At 37.3% G+C, this 21,609-nt stretch overlaps 2 protein-coding genes across 8 annotated transcripts in view; one reads left to right on the top strand and one right to left on the bottom strand.

Annotated features, from left to right (window-relative positions):
• Window positions 1–1,854: 1,854 nt before the first annotated feature.
• KLHL41 (kelch like family member 41) lies at window positions 1,855–16,040 on the top strand. The gene is made up of 6 exons (XM_032636723.1): window positions 1,855–3,040; window positions 6,854–7,011; window positions 7,132–7,239; window positions 9,948–10,133; window positions 10,805–10,951; window positions 15,673–16,040. Exons 1-6 carry the CDS (start codon window positions 1,931–1,933, stop codon window positions 15,782–15,784), a joined length of 1,821 nt encoding a protein of 606 aa, XP_032492614.1. The 5' UTR covers window positions 1,855–1,930; the 3' UTR covers window positions 15,785–16,040.
• A 418-nt stretch (window positions 16,041–16,458) lies between these two features.
• Window positions 16,459–21,609, bottom strand: part of FASTKD1 (FAST kinase domains 1) — a 44,173-nt gene continuing 39,022 nt past the window's right edge. For 5 of the 7 annotated variants that reach the window (XM_032636714.1, XM_032636713.1, XM_032636715.1 and 2 more), the window contains 5 exons: window positions 21,073–21,204; window positions 20,617–20,730; window positions 18,013–18,151; window positions 17,250–17,364; window positions 16,459–16,699 (listed from right to left, as the gene is read on the bottom strand). In XM_032636714.1, the coding sequence (XP_032492605.1) occupies window positions 16,598–16,699; window positions 17,250–17,364; window positions 18,013–18,151; window positions 20,617–20,730; window positions 21,073–21,204 (602 nt within the window). In that variant the 3' untranslated portion in view covers window positions 16,459–16,597. Of the gene's footprint in view, window positions 16,700–17,249; window positions 17,365–18,012; window positions 18,152–19,500; window positions 21,205–21,609 lie in introns of those variants that run through there. The other 2 variants (XR_004350635.1, XR_004350634.1) reach the window with 2 other exon arrangements.

Genomic DNA, 21,609 nt, shown 5'->3' with positions numbered 1-21,609 from the left:
GGCTAACCTGAGTTTAATAAAGATCAATGAACAAAAGCTATAAATTGGTTTCTTCATTTAAATAGGAAAGGATTTTTACATTTTTAAGGGATGGGGTTATAATAACCTATATTGGGGGAAAATGTTGCTTGAAAAATGTGTACAGGTCAAAAAAATGCAGCTAGGAATATTGTTTCAATAGTTTTTCAAGCAAAACAGACTATAAAATTGCCAATTAGTGAGGAATAATCTCAAAACGTCAAAACACTGTGTTTGCATCTGACTCATTAATCTTTTCAGATGTTAGGTGTTACGTGTAAAGAGAAATGAGTCATTTATTGTTTAAACAAGGGAGCAGCTGTAGGTTTTTTCTAGTGTGTTAAAACCTTTAGTGGCCTCTATAAATGGAAAGAGTCAATGAGCTCTTCTCTCAGCTGTTGTTTTGGCAGCTGACAGTACCATTGACTTCACCGTGTTGTAAAATAAGGGAAAAAACTTTTACTGATGGATGGAGACCTTGAAGTTTAAAAATACATAATTCCCTGATCTGGGAGCATTCATTGATTCACTCAACAAACATTTATGGAGGACCCGTGAGGCCCTGTGGCTATAGCATTGAGCAAAACAAACCTCCCCCAAATCCCTGTCTTTATGGAGCTTATGTTCTTTTGAGCATGTTTAAGAATACCAACCTTTGAAATTACAGGATTTTTACAGCCCCACTGAGTTTTTAAAAATGTGAGAATATAATTTTGTAATAAAATATTTCATGAAGAAGTATATGATGCTATTTGTATGTAAACAGAGGATCAATTTTTTTTCAAGTCATGCTTTCTGCATCCCATAATTAATATGGTGTGTTCTATTATAATCAACAACTTAAATTATGATTCTAGTCATATACTTTTCTTGTGTGTATATAAAGCCTGTTTTTCAAATTATACCAGGAATGTAGCACTTCATCCTGATTTTGCTATGTTCTATTGATTACATTGTTCTCATGGGGTTACAATACATCTGTTCTATTTTTTAAATTTTTATTTAATGAAAGATCAACACAAAACCACAGAATATCTTTAGTGATCATTACTGTATGTGTGTAGATTTTTTCTTTCCCTAGGGCCGACTTTTAACCTTTTTTTTTTCTTGTCTTAATGTTTGCCACATCAAATCCTTTGTAGAGCAAGGCAGGGTGTGAACAAATAATTTCATAATTTAATTCAATACTAATTATAGTTTTTCCACTTAAAAATACCGATAATTTGGAATGTCTTAGAAAATAGCAGTTTCTCTGCATTTATTTTCAATCATGATGGGGGGATATTATTATTTTAAAGGTTTTTTTTCCAAAAAAAATCTATAATTATAGTACCTAAGTAGAAGTCTTTGTTTCCTACTTCTAAAAGAAGATTATATATCCCACTGTTTTGAGTAGAAAATAAAAATTTGTAGCAGTTATTGGAAAGGGGATCTTGCTTATGAGTATCCAAATGAACTCAGCTCATATTCTTGAACTTTGCATCATTAATTCAGATAGCCAAGTAGCTTGCCACTAGACCATTTTTAGCGGACTGACTCATTTTTATGATTCAGTGTTCTGTTAGTTTAATAAACATTTTCTTGCGGTAGCCTTTATTAGCATATCTTCTAATGCTTTATGTATTTTAAAGCTTTCCACTTCATTTAAATCTCTTGTTTCTTAGCTGTGTCCTTAGTGATTAAAAGTTCCAGTTGTTCCTTTCAATCTGTAACAGCTGCAAGAACTCTTCTTTCCAAACTAGCTCTCCTAAATTCCCTTGTTAGAGTTGGTATCTATATTTAGCTGGTGGGATTAAATTGCAAAGGCTTCAGGCTGGGCAAAGCACACTGATCTGCCTTTTTACTGCTAGACCTGTGTGCTGTGAGGAGCTAAGGCCTTAGTGTCCCCTTCCTTACCCAGGTTACTCACAAAATGGATTCCCAGCGGGAACTTGCAGAGGAACTGCGGCTTTACCAATCCACCCTTCTTCAGGATGGTCTAAAAGATCTCCTGGATGAGAAAAAATTCATCGATTGCACACTGAAAGCAGGTGACAAAAATCTTCCTTGCCACAGATTGATTTTGTCAGCTTGTAGTCCTTACTTCCGTGAGTATTTTTTATCTGAAATTGATGAGGCAAAAAAAAAGGAGGTAGTACTAGATAATGTGGATCCTGCTGTACTGGATTTAATCATTAAGTACCTGTACTCTGCCAGTATTGATCTCAACGACGGAAATGTGCAAGATATTTTTGCATTGGCCAGCCGCTTTCAGATCCCCTCCGTGTTCACTGTCTGCGTTTCTTATCTTCAGAAAAGACTTGCTCCTGGTAACTGTCTAGCTATCCTAAGATTAGGACTTCTTCTTGACTGCCCGAGACTCGCCATCTCTGCCCGTGAATTTGTGTCTGATCGCTTTCTACAGATTTGTAAGGAAGAGGACTTCATGCAACTGTCTCCACAGGAGCTGATCTCAGTCATTTCCAATGACAGCCTAAATGTAGAAAAGGAAGAAGCTGTATTTGAGGCAGTGATGAAATGGGTGCGAACAGACAAAGAAAACAGGGTTAAAAACCTTAGCGAAGTGTTTGATTGTATCCGTTTTCGCCTTATGACAGAAAAATATTTTAAAGATCGTGTTGAGAAAGATGATATAATTAAAAGCAACCCAGAACTCCAGAAAAAAATCAAAGTTCTCAAAGATGCCTTTGCAGGCAAACTCCCAGAACCTAGCAAAAACACAGAGAAGGCTGGGGCTAGTGAGGTGAATGGTGATGTTGGTGATGAAGATTTACTTCCTGGTTACCTGAACGATATTCCCAGGCATGGAATGTTTGTCAAAGACCTCATCCTCTTGGTTAATGACACAGCTGCAGTAGCTTATGATCCCACGGAAAATGAATGCTACCTTACTGCACTGGCTGAGCAGATCCCCAGAAATCATTCCAGCATTGTTACCCAGCAAAATCAGGTGTACGTGGTAGGAGGCCTCTATGTGGATGAAGAAAATAAAGATCAACCTCTACAGTCGTACTTCTTCCAGGTAAGAAAGGATATTTTCATATATGTAGAGACATAAAGGAAAGGCTGTTAGTCACCATCTAGTTAGCTGACTTGTGAATTATTCAGGTTGCTTGTATTTTATTCTTCTTGATGTGCTATTCCATTCCCTTGAATTTTCATTACTTGGAGGGCAGACAAATATTTGAATCAGTTAACTGCTTGTTAATATTTAATAAACGTTTTGGTAAAGAATGAGGTTCTATTAATATTTAATAAACGTTTTGGAAAAGAATGAGGTTCTAATTAATGTATAAGTGATGGCTCACAATTTTCTTTATGCACTTTTACCCAAAATGTCATGTTTATAGTTGATTGTGACTGTAACCCTTTAAAGTCCAGTATTTTAGTAAAAACGAAATTTAATCTTGTGTCCTCTTTCTGAAAAACAGGTTACTGTATTTCCCCAAATCAAAGTACTTTACACATTACAAAATGTTATAATTGATCAGATTTTCTACCTTCTTCCAAGTTTCCTTGAACTGATTTGAAGTTCCTGGAGGTAGCATTTCATCTCTTATTTATGGTTACTGCCTAAAATATACTTTTGTTGAAAATGAAAAGAACTTGTATACATATTTTACATGCTTTGGATTACCTTCTAGGAAACACTGTCTACACAAGTGTCACTCATTTGGATTAATTGTATTTAGAAATATTTATGATAAATGATCAAATTTATTTGGATCAGAGTTGTACTTAGACATATTGGCAACTTAATCTGTATTATGAAACCATAGAAGTTTCCAAGAAAACACACCCTCCTAAACTAACACTCTTTGTAGTTTGTTTGAAAGGAGTTCGTTTCATATTATCAACACATTATATTTACCAGTTTATGAAGGAGTCAGTGGCTTAACCTTCATCTTTAGTAATGTCATTACCAGTACTTTATAGCTTACAGATAGTTCAAAAGAGTTTGTTTAGGTCATGGCTACTTATGGCCTGGGGTTTATGGGCACTTGAGTTGGAAAGGCCAAAGATAAGCATGTGTAGAATGTCATACCACAGTCACTGAATGCTTTCAAAGTGTGTAACATACGGTGCATTTATAAAGCACACTTTTTTTTTTTTTTTTTTTTGCCGTACATGGGCCTCTCACTGTTGCGGCCTCTCCCGTTGCGGAGCACAGGCTCCAGACGCGCAGGCTCAGCGGCCATGGCTCACGGGCCCAGCCGCTCCGTGGCATGTGGGATCTTCCCTGACCGGGGCATGAACCCGTGTCCCCTGAATCGGCAGGCAGACTTTCAACCACTGCACCACCAGGGAAGCCCTAACGCACACTCTTTAACCAGCTTTTTCTAATCTTGAAAAATGTAATAATACATGTTAATCACGGTTCTTAATTTTCCAAGTTCCATTAAAGAATGTTAACTATGAAATATGATTACAGCTTCTATTTTATTTTTATAAGTATTTGAATGTGGGCCAGAAAATTTCCTAAGCCCTAATTTTAAATTCAGATAAATTTCAGGAAGGGTAAATTCAATTGAAAAGGCAATAATTTTATCTAGGAAGTAAAAATGACATCAAAACACAGACAGATACCTGGAAATCATAGACCCAAAGAATACTTAATAGCCTTATCTTTATTCTCTTCCATCCTGTTACTGCCCTTGCTTTTATTGACACAGCCTCTCATTTCTGAAACCTGCTTGATGTTGTTCCTTTTGGCTACAAAAGGTTATACAAAGAAAGGGTCGACTCCCTGTCATTTCCCATGCCTTGCTCCTTCTAAAAGGCACAAATAGTGGGACAAGATGCCAGGATAAAAACACCTGACTGTAAAAGAGGGTTATGACTCACAAGAAAATATATGTATGAGAATCTCAGGCTTTGTATTTTCTGCTTGGTCACCTCTGTTTAAAATGTATTAAGTTAGGATTCATATGACCTTTGATTGTATACTAGAATTAGATTATGAGAATTTTTTTACCTAGGTAAGAGCCGGTTTTTTCCATAGACTTAATAGTTTCATCAAATCTTTGAACACCACATCTTAAAGTAATCTAGGTCCAAACTCTAATTTTAAGGGTGAGAAAACTGAAGCCAGAGAGGTTAAATAGCTTGACAGCTCATCTGTAAAAAAGCCTGGCAGGCAGTCTGCTGTCTCATCTGCTGTAGGAAGTGCCCTATCCAGGGTAGTATGGGTATGTAGACAGTATTGTGTAGTGTGGGCTGTAAACCCTCCGGTTTGGGATCATGATGGCTGCTGTTCCCATTATAAAAAGACAAACTATGAATTTGTATAACTTGCATCAAGTATCACTTAAAAGCTCTGTGAGTTTGTGCAAATTATTTAAACTTTCTGTACCTCAGTTTCCTCATATGTAAAATGGAGAAAATAAAAGTCCCTATCCTGGAGGACTAGATGAGATTATCTGTGTCAAGCATTTAGTATGAAGCCTATCACAGAGTAAAAACTCCATAAATGCTCATTATTACTGGTACTATACTACATACCACTTTATTGATAAATAATTTTTTTTCAAGAAATTTGAAAACAGGGTTTCCCTGGTGGCGCAGTGGTTGAGAGTCCGCCTGCCAATGCAGGGGACACGGGTTCGTGCCCCGGTCCGGGAAGATCCCACATGCCGCGGAGCGGCTGGACCCGTGAGCCATGGCCGCTGAGCCTGCGCGTCCGGAGCCTGTGCTCCGCAACGGGAGAGGCCGCAGCAGTGAGAGGCCCGCGTACCGCAAAAAAAAAGAAAAAAAGAAAACATTAGTGATCACAGTCTGGATGTTGAAATTTGTGACTGCAAACTAACAGTGTATGTGTGGGGATCAAACCGGTCATCTCTGCTAGTTTTAAATAGTACTTTGCTTTAACCACGGTTACTAGACCAGATAGAGATAGGCTTCCATAGGGACCCCTCCCTATACCACAGACTTTAATATCTGCATCTATCCTTGGTATCCAATTATTCTGGGTTTTATTCCTTTTTCTTCGACTGCATAGAAGTAGCACTAGAGAGGACAACAAATCTGTGAATGTGCACCCTCAGAAAGCAGTTTTCTTGTGCTTTGGTGTCCTAAAATGCAAAGTGGAAAATCTTAAAATTACCAATAGTAAGTGCTAAAGCTGATGCCAGCCATATCAGAATCACCTATCCCAGAGCGTGGGCTCTTGGAGCGCTGTCTTAGGCTTGTAGAACTGGCAGTAGCAAAAAAAAGCAAAGTTACTTCCTAATATAAACGCGAGAGAGAGAGAAGGGTATTTTAAATGACTCCCTGAAAAAGGCTAGGAAGTTATAGGCTATAACACCTGCCTATATCCGAAGTAATAAAGTGAAGCATGGAGAACCTAAAAATGTTGAAGGAAAGAAAAATAATGCCTAGTGCCCCAGCTGTCTGTGAACTGAGCGACAGGTCCAGCTGTCCCGGGCGCCAGCTTGGGAGCATATTAAATATAGCATGCGGGGTTCAGTCACATACTGTGACCCTCTTTTTCCCCAGTATCCTAAAAGTATTATGAGTCCTTGTTCAAACCTGAACAAGGCAACATGGGAAGAAAATTTAACAAGAAATCTCACAGTTCTTAACTCATCTCCGGTGACTATTTTATTTTCTCTTTCTTCAAGTTCTGCAGGTTTGAGTACTTTTAGCTATTTTGGTAGGCCAAGTAGCTTTTCTCATTTTTCTCAGTAATTCAAAGGTAAAATATGATCCTTTTGGGGTTGTAGTTTTACTTTTGAGAACTTTGACTATCTCAATGAATTCTAAACAACAAAGTATAGCATATTTTTTGGTACATCTGTAACAAGCTCCACAATTCCTCATATATTCTTTCTTTCAGCTTGATAATGTAGCATCTGAGTGGGTTGGACTTCCACCTCTGCCTTCAGCCAGGTGTCTCTTCGGTCTGGGAGAAGTAGATGACAAAATCTATGTAGTTGCAGGCAAAGACCTTCAAACAGAGGCTTCACTGGATTCAGTATTGTGCTATGATCCCGTGTAAGTTGGCATGACATTCTCGTTTCCTAAGCATTCAGGTATATGAGTGCCTATATCAAAATCATAATTTTAGAAACTGAAGTTCACTGAAAGCATATAAATTCTATCTTCTGATTTTAGGGCGGCCAAATGGAATGAAGTTAAAAAACTTCCTATCAAAGTCTATGGCCATAGTGTGATTTCACATAAGGGGATGATATATTGTCTCGGAGGAAAGACAGATGACAAGTAAGTACCCTGACATCTCCTTATGGTTTATATCCAAGTGATTTTTTTATTACAAGGGTTCCTTCCTGTTTTCACTTGAATCTACACGCTGAAATAGGACTTGGTTCTCACCCATAACATTTTGAAAGTAAAATTTCAAAAAGCTATTGGAGGATATTTAAAATGATTGATGAAGGAAAACTGTATACAGTTTTAAAGTTGCTAAAGTCAATTTCTGTATGCCCAGCATATTGCTAAGAACAAACATAATATCTCCATCATAAGCATTCTTACAGTGGAAAAGCAGCATTTAGGAACATAATCAAGCCTTTTATTTGGCTAATTTATAATTATATTTTACTACATTAAAACCAGTGGGCTTTTTATTCATTTAGCCATAAGTAGATACAAATTAAGTGTATCTCTTTAATATAATATTTTAAATATAACTATTAAAACAATAGTGCTTAAAAATCATGGATTTGTACTTTACATTCATCAGAGAGAATTTAGATAGTTGAGTTTGAAACTGGTGACTGGGGACTAAAAAGGGGGCAGTTCTTTCCTCAGCAATGTTTCACTTATTTACTCCTGGACAGGTGATATTCAAAATATTTAACAACCGGTCACAAGCAGGCACTGATCAAACAGAATAGATATACCTGATATACCCAGTAGCACCCAATCTCTTATGAGAAAAAGAGGATGAAGTTTCATATAACTTGCTTTCTAGGTACTTCTCAAGGGATAGGTAATTAGGAAAGAGATCTTATACCCCCAAGGGAGAAGTGAGTTTAGAGTGCTCCAGAAGTCAGTCAGTTAAGCCAGTAGCCTGTCTGGTAAAATGAAGATTTTTAGCTTCAATAGTGAGAACAAATTTCCTGCCCCTGAAAACTCTGCCTAATTTGGCTTGTATCATTTACCCAGTTTGTTCAAGAGATGCCCAATCCTGGAAAGGGAGTCAGAATTAAGAATTTAAGGGCAAAGCAGGAAAGGAGAGTAAAATATGGAAATGTACTAGAATTAAAGAACTGTATGTTGTGCAGTTAATAGTTAATGACTATTACTCAATTAAAATGACATATATTACAGAAAATATGATTTTTAAAAGCAAAGGGTTTTTATACAGTCTGTCCATATTCAAAGATAATATATTCTGAAATTTTGATGTCCTCCTTAATGCCAGATATTCCCATCAAATAAACATTTAAAGGAAGGCCATATTATAAACACACTCAGAGCAAAATCTTGTTTGGAACATTTTTCCTGAGTAATAGAATGGAAAATCTGTATTAAGCAGTGTTATGACTGGAAACATAGTGACTCTGCCAAATGATTTAAATTGTTTCCTTCAAGTAGTATTAGTAACTAGGAAATTGATGTGTCAGTAAGAAGCATGCAGGTCTTGTCAGTAAGAATACATTAATCTTGAAAATATGATTAACCAAAACAACATTGCGGGCTTCCCTGGTGGCACAGTGGTTGAGTCCACCTGCCAATGCAGGGGACACGGGTTCGAGCCCTGGTCCGGGAAGATCCCACATGCTGCAGAGCAACTAGGCCCGTGCGCCACAACTACTGAGCCCCCGTGCCACAGCTACTGAAGCCCACGTGCCTGGAGCCCGTGCTCTGAAACAAGAGAAGCCACCACGTGAGAAGCCCGTGCACAGCAACGAAGAGTAACTCCTGCTCGCTGCAACTAAAGAAAGCCCGCGCAGCAACGAAGACCCAATGCAGCCATAAATAAATAAAGTTCCCTTTAAAAACAAACAAAAAAACCCAGAACATTGCTTGACAAATGCCAAAGTCAAGAACTTTGAAAAGAGTCATTACCTAAAATAAGCACTGAATTATACTAGTTATCGCCACTGCATTTGAAGAACATGATTTTGGATCGTGTTCTTATGGAGGAGTTTTAAGATAATACTCATAGTCATATATTAGAGGAAATGCTTCTACTCCAGATATCTGGTCTTTTATAAAACTAAAAAAAATTGTCCTCACAAAAAGTTGAGATTTTGTTTGGTTGCTTTTTGGCTTTACCAAATATATCCAGTTAATCGATTCTTATTTGGAATTCGAACTCCCATCAGTAAATTATGGAATCATAACAACATACTAAGAAGGATAATTCAGGTAAGTCCAGGTTTTTCTGGTACCATTTAGCATACAAAATTGTTTTCATTACTCATCAGCTCAGATGACTAGTTGTCTAATCTTTAGTCCCAGATTTCTTAAAATGCATTGGTACATTAGTGGTAGACTAAAATAAAATGAGCCATCATATTGCAGTTACATTTAAAATAGGTACATTCACACCTAGTTATTTCTTAAGTTAACTGATTCATTCTTAGGATATTCAGATAATGAAATGAATAAACGTCTTTGTTACTGAGGCACAATAAAGGGTTTATGAATTTTTGTTAACTCTATTGTGTATTGAATTTAGTAGCAGATAGGATTAAAATCTACTCTGCCTGGGCCTCTAGGCAATTGCCAAAAGTAAAGGACCCTACCTTCCAGTAGTATAATTAAGATTTAAAATAGCTTTAGTCCTCATATTTGGAATTGTCCTTTGCTTGGTGATATATGTTCAGATTAAGAATTTTCCTGATCCTCACTATACTACATATTTCAAACAAGAAGCAAAGGTAAGTGATTAGTGAAGTTGCTTCTTTCAAAAAAGCAAGCTTCTAAAAGGACCATTTTGTTGTATTTTATGTTTACAGAAAGTGTACAAACAGGATGTTTACCTACAACCCCAAAAGAGGAGACTGGAAAGATCTGGCTCCAATGAAAACCCCTCGTTCCATGTTTGGAGTGGCAGTTCATAAAGGCAAAATTGTGATTGCTGGAGGTGTCACTGAAGATGGTCTTTCAGCTTCAGTTGAAGCTTTTGACCTCACCACCAATAAGTAAGCTGCCATCTCTTACTACAGAATATGAATCACTATATGTTTTAATTTCTAACTTTGGATAAAAATTAAGCTTTCCAATTAGGACATGGGGAGAAGAGGCATGAGAGGACTGCGTACCGGAAAAAAAAAAAAAAAGGGTTTGGAGATTTCTTGAGACACTATGGAGATCAGTTTTTAAAAATTCGTATTAGCATTCAAATGAAATCCAACACAGTAGGACCTAGGAGCCCTAGAACTTCCCCCCAAAACTCCACTATTTTTTTTTTTTTTTTGGCCACACTGCACAGCATGTGGGATCTTAGTTTTCCAACCAGGGATTGAACCCGTGCCCCCTGCAGGGGAAGCACAGAGTCTTAACCACTGGACCGCCAGGGAAGTCCCTCAAAGCTCCACTATTTATGGCATACAGTTTGATAACCACTGCTGAAGGTGCTAACTAATGAAGGTGAAGTATTCTTGGATTGACATATTGAGGGCTTTAAAATCTAATTTGGTTACATCTTTCAAATAAAGGAATATTTAGATATTTTCCAGTAGCAAATTTAATCTTCTAATTTTGGATGTTTATGCTACTTGAAGTTTTTAATTATAATTTCCTATAATTGTTCGGTAAATACATTTGGCATTTTTTAAAGTTTTACATTAACTGTATCTTCAATAATTACTAGGTGGGAAGTAATGACTGAATTTCCCCAAGAAAGAAGTTCCATCGGTTTGGTCAGCCTGGCTGGATCCCTGTATGCCATTGGTGGTTTTGCCATGATTCAGCTGGAGTCTAAAGAATTTGCACCCACTGAAGTCAATGACATATGGAAGTAAGTTTTCTTCACCCCAATTTTCTGAACCAAATATTAAATCAAATAAGATAAAACAATTTTGAATAGGAAGCCAGACTTTCCCAAAATGCGCAGGCTCAGCGGCCATGGCTCACGGGCCCAGCCGCTCCACGGCACATGGGATCTTCCCGTGTCCCCTGCATCGGCAGGCAGACTCTCAACCACTGCACCACCAGGGAAGCCCTGTATGCTACTTCTTGATAGTAAACTAAACACTCTTTGAACCTGTTGAACTTTTACACATTGCCACTTACTTAATCAAGTACTGCTTCTAGTTAGCTGTGAGCTTGGGAAAGAACTTACCGGGGCCTATTAATCAGAAATTGAGAGTTGGACAACTGATCCTTTAAGCTCCCTTCCAGCTTTAAAAGTGAAATGAACGCTCTAGGCATCCAGTAGAGCAAAGGCTTCCAAACCACTTACCTTTCTCCCAGAGAGTACTTTATTTCCTAAGAAGACAGAGTCTGGAATAAACACTTAAACTCTTGAGTTTTCCATGATTCATGAACTCTATTTTGAATCTAATTTAAGTATTTTTCCAATTTTCTGAGGATTCGGTTATAAAAGCTTTTTAGAAAAGTGAAAGTAGCAATCCACTTGACCTCCAAGATAGGTGCTGGGTAGGTCTCCCAAGTATAACACTTGCAGTTGTTACTCAATTGAACTATTTTACAGTTAAGCTTAAAATGAATGTATTTAAAAAGGTGTGTGTGTGTGTGTGTGTGTGTGTGTGTGTGTGTGTAGTTTACCATAGTTTCTAATGCAGTGAATGTCACGTAGAGGACCAGTGTATCCAGAAGTCTTGAGAGCGGAAGTGTAACTTGTGTCATGGAAGAAAGTCACATAGTAACATAGCTGGGGCAGGGCATACAATGTGCAGACGTCTGGTCACTATCAGGTCACCACATGTGCTGTCTTCAGCCCAGGCACCATGCTTGCTGATCTAAGTTTACAGGAGGTAAATCTCAGTTGCCTGAGGTGAGCATGAGTTCATGCTGTATACTCATCCAGAAACTGCCAGACTTACGCTTTACCTGTCAGTTTAAAGGCCAGCCCCACTCCCAAGTCTGGATACCCTTACCTGGCCTGTCACCAGATTGTCCAGAACCTTGGTACTCGAAGTATGGTCTGTGGACCAGCTGTGTTGGCATCTCCTGCGAGCTTCTTAGAAATGCGGAATCCCAAGCCCCAACCCAGACCTACTCAATCTGAATCTTAATTTTAACAAGATTAGTGGGTGATTTGCTTACACATTTAAGTGTATGAGTACAGCTTTGGAAGAGTGATCAGTGAAGGCATAACACTGAGCCTGAGAGTGAAAAGTAGGTAACATTTGTTCTATACCTGAACCAGTACATGCCTTATTCCCAGCTGGTAAACTGGAAGGCTGAAAGGCTGGCAGCTTAACCAAACAATTATTTTGTGCATCAGACATCATTTCCTTATGTTGCTGTAACAGTAACTAACTGTGTAGGGGGCAAGAAAAAGTGGCTATAAAAGGAAGTTAACTGGGACTTGCCTTGTGGCGCAGTGGATAAGAATCCGCCTGACAGTGCAGGGGACACGGGTTCGATCCCTGGTCCGGGAAGATCCCACATGCCATGGGGCAACTAAGCCCATGCGCCACAACTACTGAGCCTGTGCTCTAGAGCCCGCGATCCACAACTACTGAAGCCCATGCACCTAGAGCCTGTGCTCCGCAACAAGAGAAGCCACCACAATGAGAAGCCCATGCACCGCAGCAAACAGTAGCCCCTGCTCGCCAAAACTAGAGAAAGCCTGCGCACAGCAACAAAGACCCGATGCAGCCAAAAATAAATAAATAAAATAAATAAATTTATTTAAAAAATAAAGGAAGTTAACTATTACCTTTCTTCCTCCAAAAAAGAGGGAAGAAGATAAAGAAACTGGAAATTTCCAGCGGAAGAGGTTAGACCTAGCAAGAGGATGAGATGGGAAAAGACTGGAAAGCAGCAGAAAAAAATATGAAATAATGGAGGGCTGGGAAGGTTAGGGTTTTTGGAAAATGGGGATGGGTACTAAGAGTGAATAGGCAGTGATTCTTAACCCTGGCTGCTTTTATTTATTTTTTGGCCGCACTGCGCGGCATGTGGAATCTTACTTCCCTGACCAGGGATTGAATCCACGCCCCCTGCATTGGGAGCGTGGTGTCTTAACCACTGGACCACCAGGGAAGTCCCCTGGCTGCTTTTAAAATATACCAGTGCCTGGGCCTTCATGCAGACCAATTAAATCAGTTTCTGCAGGCAGGGCCTGGGCATCACTAGTTCTTAAAACCTTCCAGGTGATTCTAATATGCAGCAAGCCTTGAGAAACACTGATGTTAAGGAATGGTGCTATCAGCCGAACACCACATGAGCCACTCTGGATCCTAATGGTGATCAAAAGCCAAGTTGCAGGCTTCCCTGATGGCACAGTGTTGAGAGTCCGCCTTCCTATGCAGGGGACATGGGTTTGTGCCCCGGCCCAGGGGGATCCCACATGCCGCCGAGCGGCTGGGCCCGTGAGCCATGGCCGCTGAGCCTGCACGTCCAGAGCCTGTGCTCCGCCGCAATGGGAGAGGCCACAACAGTGAGAGGCCCGCGTACCGCAAAAAAAAAAAAAAAGCCAAGTTGCTTCAACAGAATACTGCAGGAAAAGGAAAGTACAGCATCTCCTGGTAATTTTAGCAGAAGGGATTCTCATTATGGTTTATTTTTGTGATTAAGGCAGTGCTTCTCAAAACTGCTTGCTCATTGGAATCACCTCGGGAACTTCAAAAAGCACTGACGCTGCCTCTGTTCCCCTCTATAGATTGTAACTTAATTGACCTGGGATTTAGTTTGGGCTTTGGAACTTCCAAAAGATCCCCAGATGATTCTAATGTGCAGACAAACTTCGGAATCACTGGATTTGGGAAAGGCAAGAGGAGGGGGCATTCATCATTATCTGCTTGGCTGTAAAATTTTAACTTTAGGTACTGGTATTTTCCATTTAGGTAATAAAATCTGGGGCAATAATTCTCAAACCTTGCTGCATATTAGAATCACTTTGGGAACTTCAAAAAAGTCAATCTCTAGGGGTGGGACCCAGGCATCAACATTTTAAATGTCTCCAGGTAGTTCCAATTTGCGAGTTAAGTTTGAGAACCAATGATCTGCAGTGGTTCCCAAGGCAGCATCAGCACCACCTGAGTACTTGTGCAAATCTTTAGTCCTCACCCCGCAGACCTACTGAACCTCTGGAGGTAGGGGCCAGCAAACTGTGTTCTAACAAGCCCTCCAGGTGACTTTGATATGCGATAAGTTGAAAGCCACTGACCTACAGAGAAGTGGCTACCCACTTGCCCTCAACTTCCTAGTGAATTCACACATGCAGAGATGAAAATAACAGTGTACTACATTCTAAATCTATAGACCTTCTTACTGTGATGTAAAAAATAATTTCCATTTCTCATATGTTTTCTTGAAATCATTCCATTATGTAGGACTGACCAAGCTGAAAGTAAAAAATATAACTGCCAGGAAGCAAATGCTTTTAGGCCTCATTTAACCTCAACCTCCTATTGCTTAAATGTGGTCACTTTTTCATTAGATCATTTAAAACTGTTCTTTATCTTTTAATTTGTTGCTCCAAATTTTATATAGATAATCAAGGTTCTTTTCCTGATTAGTGGTAAAATATTTTTTGTCTACTTTTCCCTACATAAAAATCACTCAGTGCACAGTACAGCTGTACAGCTGTTAAATTTGGGCCATTGATGTAAGTCAGATAGGCATCAGCTAATTTTAAAATTATTTTAAATCTCACTCCTTGTAGAATGATTTGGGAGTATTTCCTACATGCCAAGTACTGATAGCTTCTGGAGGAGGGAAGAGAGCAATGTGAATAAGATATATGTACTTTTGAGCTTGTTGAGGACATAAATATAGGGGAAAAAATTAAAATAGAAGGATAATTGTTATAACGGATACCATACAAAGGACACTGTGAGAAATGAAGAGAAAACAACAAACTGCTTGAGGAAGGTGAGAAAGGCTTCAGAAAGGAAGCAGTGTTTAGGAGTTTCTCATGCAGAGATGGCATTCCAGGCATCAGGCAGAGGAAAAGCACACAGGTCTCAAAGGAACCCAAGTTGTCTGTATCTTTATAACCCTGAATATTCAGAGGGGACAACCAGTTCTTACCTAATGTCAAGTGTAAGAGTAGTACTCACACAGGACAATAAAGAGAATGGCTTCTTACAGAGTGACCACTAGTGTCATGTACCATGCTGAGCACTAGTGTATGGGAACAGCTGAAATCATAATCAAAGTGACTAACAGTCCCTGCTCTTCCCAGTTCTTACTCTTTGGTGACCTTGACTCATGGGGACCAGCCATCTTTAGCAGTCCAAAGGTGAAAGATTAATTGCCTGTCTGTTACCCGTCATCTCTGGACGGTATCTGATTCCCGCAGAAGGCTTAACTGCCTAAGCATCCAGATTAAATACCATGCCAGTAATATGGGCATATGCTCAGAGAATGCGTACTTTTGGAGGAATTCAAGTGTTTGTTAGTCTGCAAGTCAGGTGCATCCTCCTCTGGGTAAAAGCCAGTAGGGTTTTCTCGGAGAACAACATTTGTATATTCAACACGGGGAAATCTATAGAACTACCTACTTAAAAACAACTTACTGATTGCTTTCTTTTTCTCCATCAGGTATGAAGATGATAAAAAAGAATGGGCTGGAATGTTGAAAGAAATACGTTATGCTTCAGGAGCTAGTTGCCTAGCAACACGGTTAAATCTCTTCAAACTGTCTAAGCTATAAACAAGGTGAAAAACCATAATAGATAGGGAGGTGGTCTGTTTGGATAATAGGGCTTTAATTTATTGTTTTTAAAAAGGCTATACAGAGATTCATGTAGAAATTATTCACTATGTTATTGTCCAAGAGATTAGCAATGGGAATCAAAACCCCAAAGTTATTGAATCTTCAATGTAATGATCAGAGCTTAAAACCATTTTCTAAGAAATTAAATCTTAAATTGAACAGATTATTCCTTTTGTTAATCTGTCTCAATCAACTGTAAAGAAGCTTCCTAAATCTGAGTTTACTAATCCTTTCCTTTGCATTGTTGAGGTAACTTTACACTTGTTTTCTATTACAAATGAAATTGGAGAATGAAATATGTACATCTGCATTTTCTAAAAATGTTTAAAATAGCAAAAACCTTTCCTCATGCTTCAAGATATAACAAGAATCCTATGCATTATATAAAAGATTGTATGCTGTAAGAAAACTTTGGAAATGCTATTTAAGGAGTATAATAAATGGGTCTCATTTAAATTTTAAAAAAATTAAAAATAATAAAATAATATAGTTCCTGCCACATAGTATGTACTCAAAGAATGAACTGTAAACTACTTAAGTTTCTTAAAAGCTACATGTCTTTTATATTAAGAATTTTAAACAATTTCCCAACTAGATAGTAGAGAAAGTAGTCCACTGTAAAATGTGTTTATTTTAATAGGTATTAATTGACCTAGAAATCAATTCTACATTAATTTTTAATTGAATCAAGCCACTTAATTAAAATAAGTCCAAATATGACACACCATGATAACTAATTTTCAGTAAAAACTATGATGATGATTTGCCTTCTCCAAATATCCGTTCTCTCAGGTAGTCCATTCGAGCATTCTTTGTTGACAGTGCCATAGAGTTCCATTCAAAATGAGGGATCTGTAAAATAAGTAATGTAGTCTGAATGAAAGATCAAAAGCAGCAGCAAAAAACATCAGGGAAGACCTCTAAGAATACTGAGAAGAGCTATAGGAACCCTAAGACATTAGTTTACATAAGCATAGCCTTTGAACCCTATTTGGAAGGTTGCCTTCTTCTTGACAACACCTGGAAGACCCTTTTCTGCTTCACAGCTCCTTTCATCCTCCTGTTCCTACAATACCAACAATCGACATTTTTTCCCATGTGCCTTTCTTATATTTATACACTAGCCTTTTTCTCTTATAACTCCATCCATCTCCATAGTGCCTCTCTTTATTGTAAGATGAATATAAAAATCAAGAGATCTTCTAGAGACAATTTTTAAAATTATTTTTATTTACTATTCTTAAAAAAAAACAGAGGGTGTTCTATTTCAGAGAGATTTTAATATAGCTTTTTTTAATATTAAAAAAAAGGTAATTCTACAACTTTCACCTTAAAAGGGGACACGTGTAAAGCCAGTGTCTCTGGGTTTTTTAAAGGCTAATATTACATAAGTATTTCATACCTGAATTACATGATAGCCCAAAATTTCCAAGTGTCGTTTTTTCATAGCAGATTTTCCTTTTAAATGAGGGATGTTTCTACAAAATGCTCTTGAATCCAAAAATTCCAAAGCTATCCTACGTAAGATGAAAATAAATATTTACTTCTGAAATTGAGAAACTGAAAAATTATAAGCCTTTCAGGAACAAGGGTGCATCTTTATAAACTAAAAACCGCCAAATGAATAAATGAGTATACTAAGTTATTTTTCTACTTATTAGTAATTAATGACAAGTAATCCGATTCATTAGAATTAAACCAAATTATAGTAAGTATCTGCATGCTTTCATCTATTTGTTTCTTTGTCCAATACGTATTTATTATGCACCTACCATATGTAAGGCACTGTGAGGGATACAAAAATAAAAGGACACACTTTATAATTTAACAAAGAACATATGATACATAGTATGTAACTGTAATGCAGTGTAGGAAGCAGCTATGTGCTATCCGAAAAGTAGAGAGGCATGGGAGGTCCAAAGAAGAAGACACTATTTATTTCCACTGAGGACAACTTGAAGGTTAGTGCTTTAGATATTGCTAGGCTTTGGACAATGAAGGATGGAGATTAAAGCAGAAAGCACAAGAAAAGCAAAGGTATGTGGGTAGCATGCATGAGATACATGAGGAGCAGATTCTACTATAAATAATCCTTGACAGGTGAGTTCATTAAATCGTGCCAAATTTAACATTTAGATAACAAAATCTGAAACTAAGAAAGGTACTTTTCAGCTCCTGGTGGCAGTCTTGATCCAGCTATTTGAGTATTTAATTCCGAGCGTATTTTTGGTAGTTTTCCCAAAGTTGTATTATGGCTTCCATACGGAATAGGTTTTTTCCTTTTATCCAAGATACACTCAAAATCTATAAGAAAGTACAGGAACCAACAATATGAATTAGGTAAATTCTTATAGGTAAAATTTTAAGATATATTTTAAATATTTATACATGTATATAAAGACACACACACACAAACATGAAGAATGAGGTACCTCCCTAATTATCCAACTTATTTCATTTATTTATTTATTTTGGCCACACCACGCAGCATGCAGGATCTTAGTTCCCCGACCAGGGATTGAACCCATGCCCCCTGCAGTGGAAGCTTGGAGTCTTAACCAATGGACCGCCAGGGAAGTCCCTATCCAGCTTATTTTATATATATGATCTAGTCCAAGATCACCTCTCTTTGAAAATCAATGAATAAAAAATCGACCAGCAAGTATTACTAAACTATTATTTAGCATGGGGGCTATATTTAGCACTGCACTAAGCCAAATCACATTACAGTTTTATTTTAATCCCCTTAAATTTCTTGGTCACAATTGGAGGAAGCTAAACCAACTCATCTGAAAATTAGTAAAGACAAAGATTGAAGCACGTATCCTGTCTTTCCTGTATGAACTGTACATAGGGTAACTAAACAGTTGACATAGGAAAGTTCTTTTTAGACAAATTCCAACTAATAAATGCAGAATGACAGATGTAGAATATCACTACTTTTCCACCCTTGATGAATAATGCATTTAGACAATTTTAATAGCTGCTAAAATCAGTAGGTGAAAAGCTGTGGGAAAGCTTCCTAACGGATAAGCTGACAACATATAAACACACTGATGAATCTTAATATAATAAAAAGGGGACAACCAGAATTGTATGTCTTCTGATAAGATGCAGTAAGAAGCACATACGACCTATGAAAAAGCTGGCCCAAAAAATGACCACTGCCACTCCTAAGCTAACCTGAATCTAATCAAGCCTCTATATCTAACTACTGGTTTACAGAAAAAATAGGGGATGCAGGAGCATGTTGAATGACACCACAGGGTTTCAACTGGAAAAGTCCAACAAACAGTAAAATAAAACATATAAAAGATAATTGAGACACTTGAACGTTGACAAGCTATATAATATTAAGAAATTATTACGAATAGTTGTAGAGGTGAAAATGATGGCACTGTGGTTATATATCCTTTTAGATATACATTCTAAAATGATATATTATCTGTGATTTGCTTGAAAAAGATCAGGTGGGACTCTGATTAGTGAGTATTAATAATTTTTAATGCTGGATGAGGGTTCATTATACTATTCTATTCTTGAATATGTATGAAATTTTTACATAATAAAAACAATCATAAAATTGTATTTAAACCAAGAAAAATGAAAAAAGAAACAATGAATGATAAGGAAGAAAGAGTAGGTTTAATTACCTATTCTTTATATATAAGGGAAACTGGGGCACTGAAGCATCTTCAAGTTAATTATCGAACGTGAAATATACTTTTCTCATAAAGAAAATGAATTCTGGAGCTAGAATGCCTAGGTCATCCTGGCTTTGCCATCTGCCAGCTACATAACCTTGGGCAAACAACAATGTCTCTGGGCCTCAGTTTCCTTATCTATAAAATAGAATAATTTGCAAAACTTATAGGGACATAATAAGTTTATTATATATAAAACACATAATATCTAACACATAATTAATATGTAACCTAATAATATGTAAGTGTATCAATTACTGTTGTTGTCATATGAAATTACAGCATTGTTTGAAAGATGTACATACCAGCAAAAAACCTTAATAAATCACAGCATAGTCATTCAATGAAATATTATGCAGTCACTAAAAATAATGTATATTTGTTGGCATAGAAAAATATTCACAACATATAAACAAAGCTACAAACACTATAAAATAAGCCATTTTGGTTTTTAAAAAGTCAGAACTTTTTAAAGTACATATTGCTTGCACACATGAACATGTATTGCTTGTAAAATTAGAAAGAAAACAGCAAATGTCATTAAAAATGAAAAAAAAGTCAGAAGGAAAAACATAGACACCAAAAGTAAAGAGTGTTTGTATCATGGGTGATTTTCCTTTTTGTTATCTGTCCTTTCTGGTTTTTCTATAAGCATGTATTACGTATCATATAAATGAGTGTTTTCTTCCAATCCTTAGTTCTTAATCATACTACTGTATTGTCTTAATTATACCATATCCTTATGTACAAATATTACCAATTAAATCTTATTTTTAATGATCTATATATATTTTCACATAAAAATAAGCCTCTTGACAACGTGAGGTACAAATATGAGTTGGCAATACAATGGGCTTGGGATATAATCTAGTTCCCCAACCAGGGATTGAAGCCATACCCCCTTCAGTGGAAGTGCAGAGTCCTAACCACTGGATCACCAGGGAATTTCCTGAAAATTTACAAGATAACAAAAAAATTTTTTAAAAGTTTAAAAATTCCAGTTGATGAGATGATTCTGTTTAGTTTGGCTTTCTGAAAGTAGCTAATAACCTACCAAAGACTTACCTATTGTGTAGTAATAAGGTGTAAGAACAGAGGCTTTTACAAAATTGATTCCTCCTAGTACCTCTGCTAACATTTTATAAATCTGCTGTTGTGCTCCATTCATACTGCCAAAATCTTCAGGAAAATAAAAATAATTAGTTCACTTAAAATAATCAGCTTTTGAATGAAAATCATCCCATAATATTTCCAACAAGACTTTCCATGTATTGTAATACCACCTGCAATAACACTAAATTCAGCACAGGTTCTTTGGCTCTCTACCAAAAGAGGTTTAGTGTCCTAAATATTAAGAAATACTTACAACACAAATTTCTCTACAAAATGGTTCCATTAAACAAGTTATGGCACTCTTAGGAACTCTGGTGTCATGGTTAGGTTTAACAATAAAAACAGTGTACTACCTAATAATGTACTTTAGAATTAAGCTTTACTTTCTGACCCAAACAAAATTCAAACCTTTTTTATACTGCTGTTGACAGAAGCGGTCATGAAACCATGGAATCTGATATTCAGGACATTCCAAGCAGACCGCTCTATTTAATTCCATAAGACGAAATTGGACCTTCATATTTAGAGATGAACATAAAACTGAAATTAAAAAAATACATTAATAGACTTTGATAGCATGAACTTAGCAAAGACGATTCATTTTTCACATTCATTTATCCTCATAATGGTTGTAACTTTTATTCTCATATTACAAAATCATTTCATTTGCATACACATGCTTTATATTTTTAAATTATTACACTCAGTGGGATGATTAGGACAAACACCTATGTTTTTCACTAATTATGAATATTAAAACTACATTTTAGGGGCTCCCCTGGTGGCGCAGTAGTTAAGAATCCGCCTGCCAATGAAGGGGACATGGGTTCGAGCCCTGGTCCAGGAAAATCCCACATGCCACGGAGCAACTAAGTCCATGCGCCACAACAACTGAGCCTGCGCTCTAGAGCCCACAAACCACAACTACTGAGCCCAGTGCCACAA

Source organism: Phocoena sinus, chromosome 7, assembly GCF_008692025.1.
Source record: "Phocoena sinus isolate mPhoSin1 chromosome 7, mPhoSin1.pri, whole genome shotgun sequence".
Taxonomy (NCBI): Eukaryota; Metazoa; Chordata; class Mammalia; order Artiodactyla; family Phocoenidae; genus Phocoena; species Phocoena sinus.
This window is presented reverse-complemented; position numbering and strand designations above follow the sequence as displayed.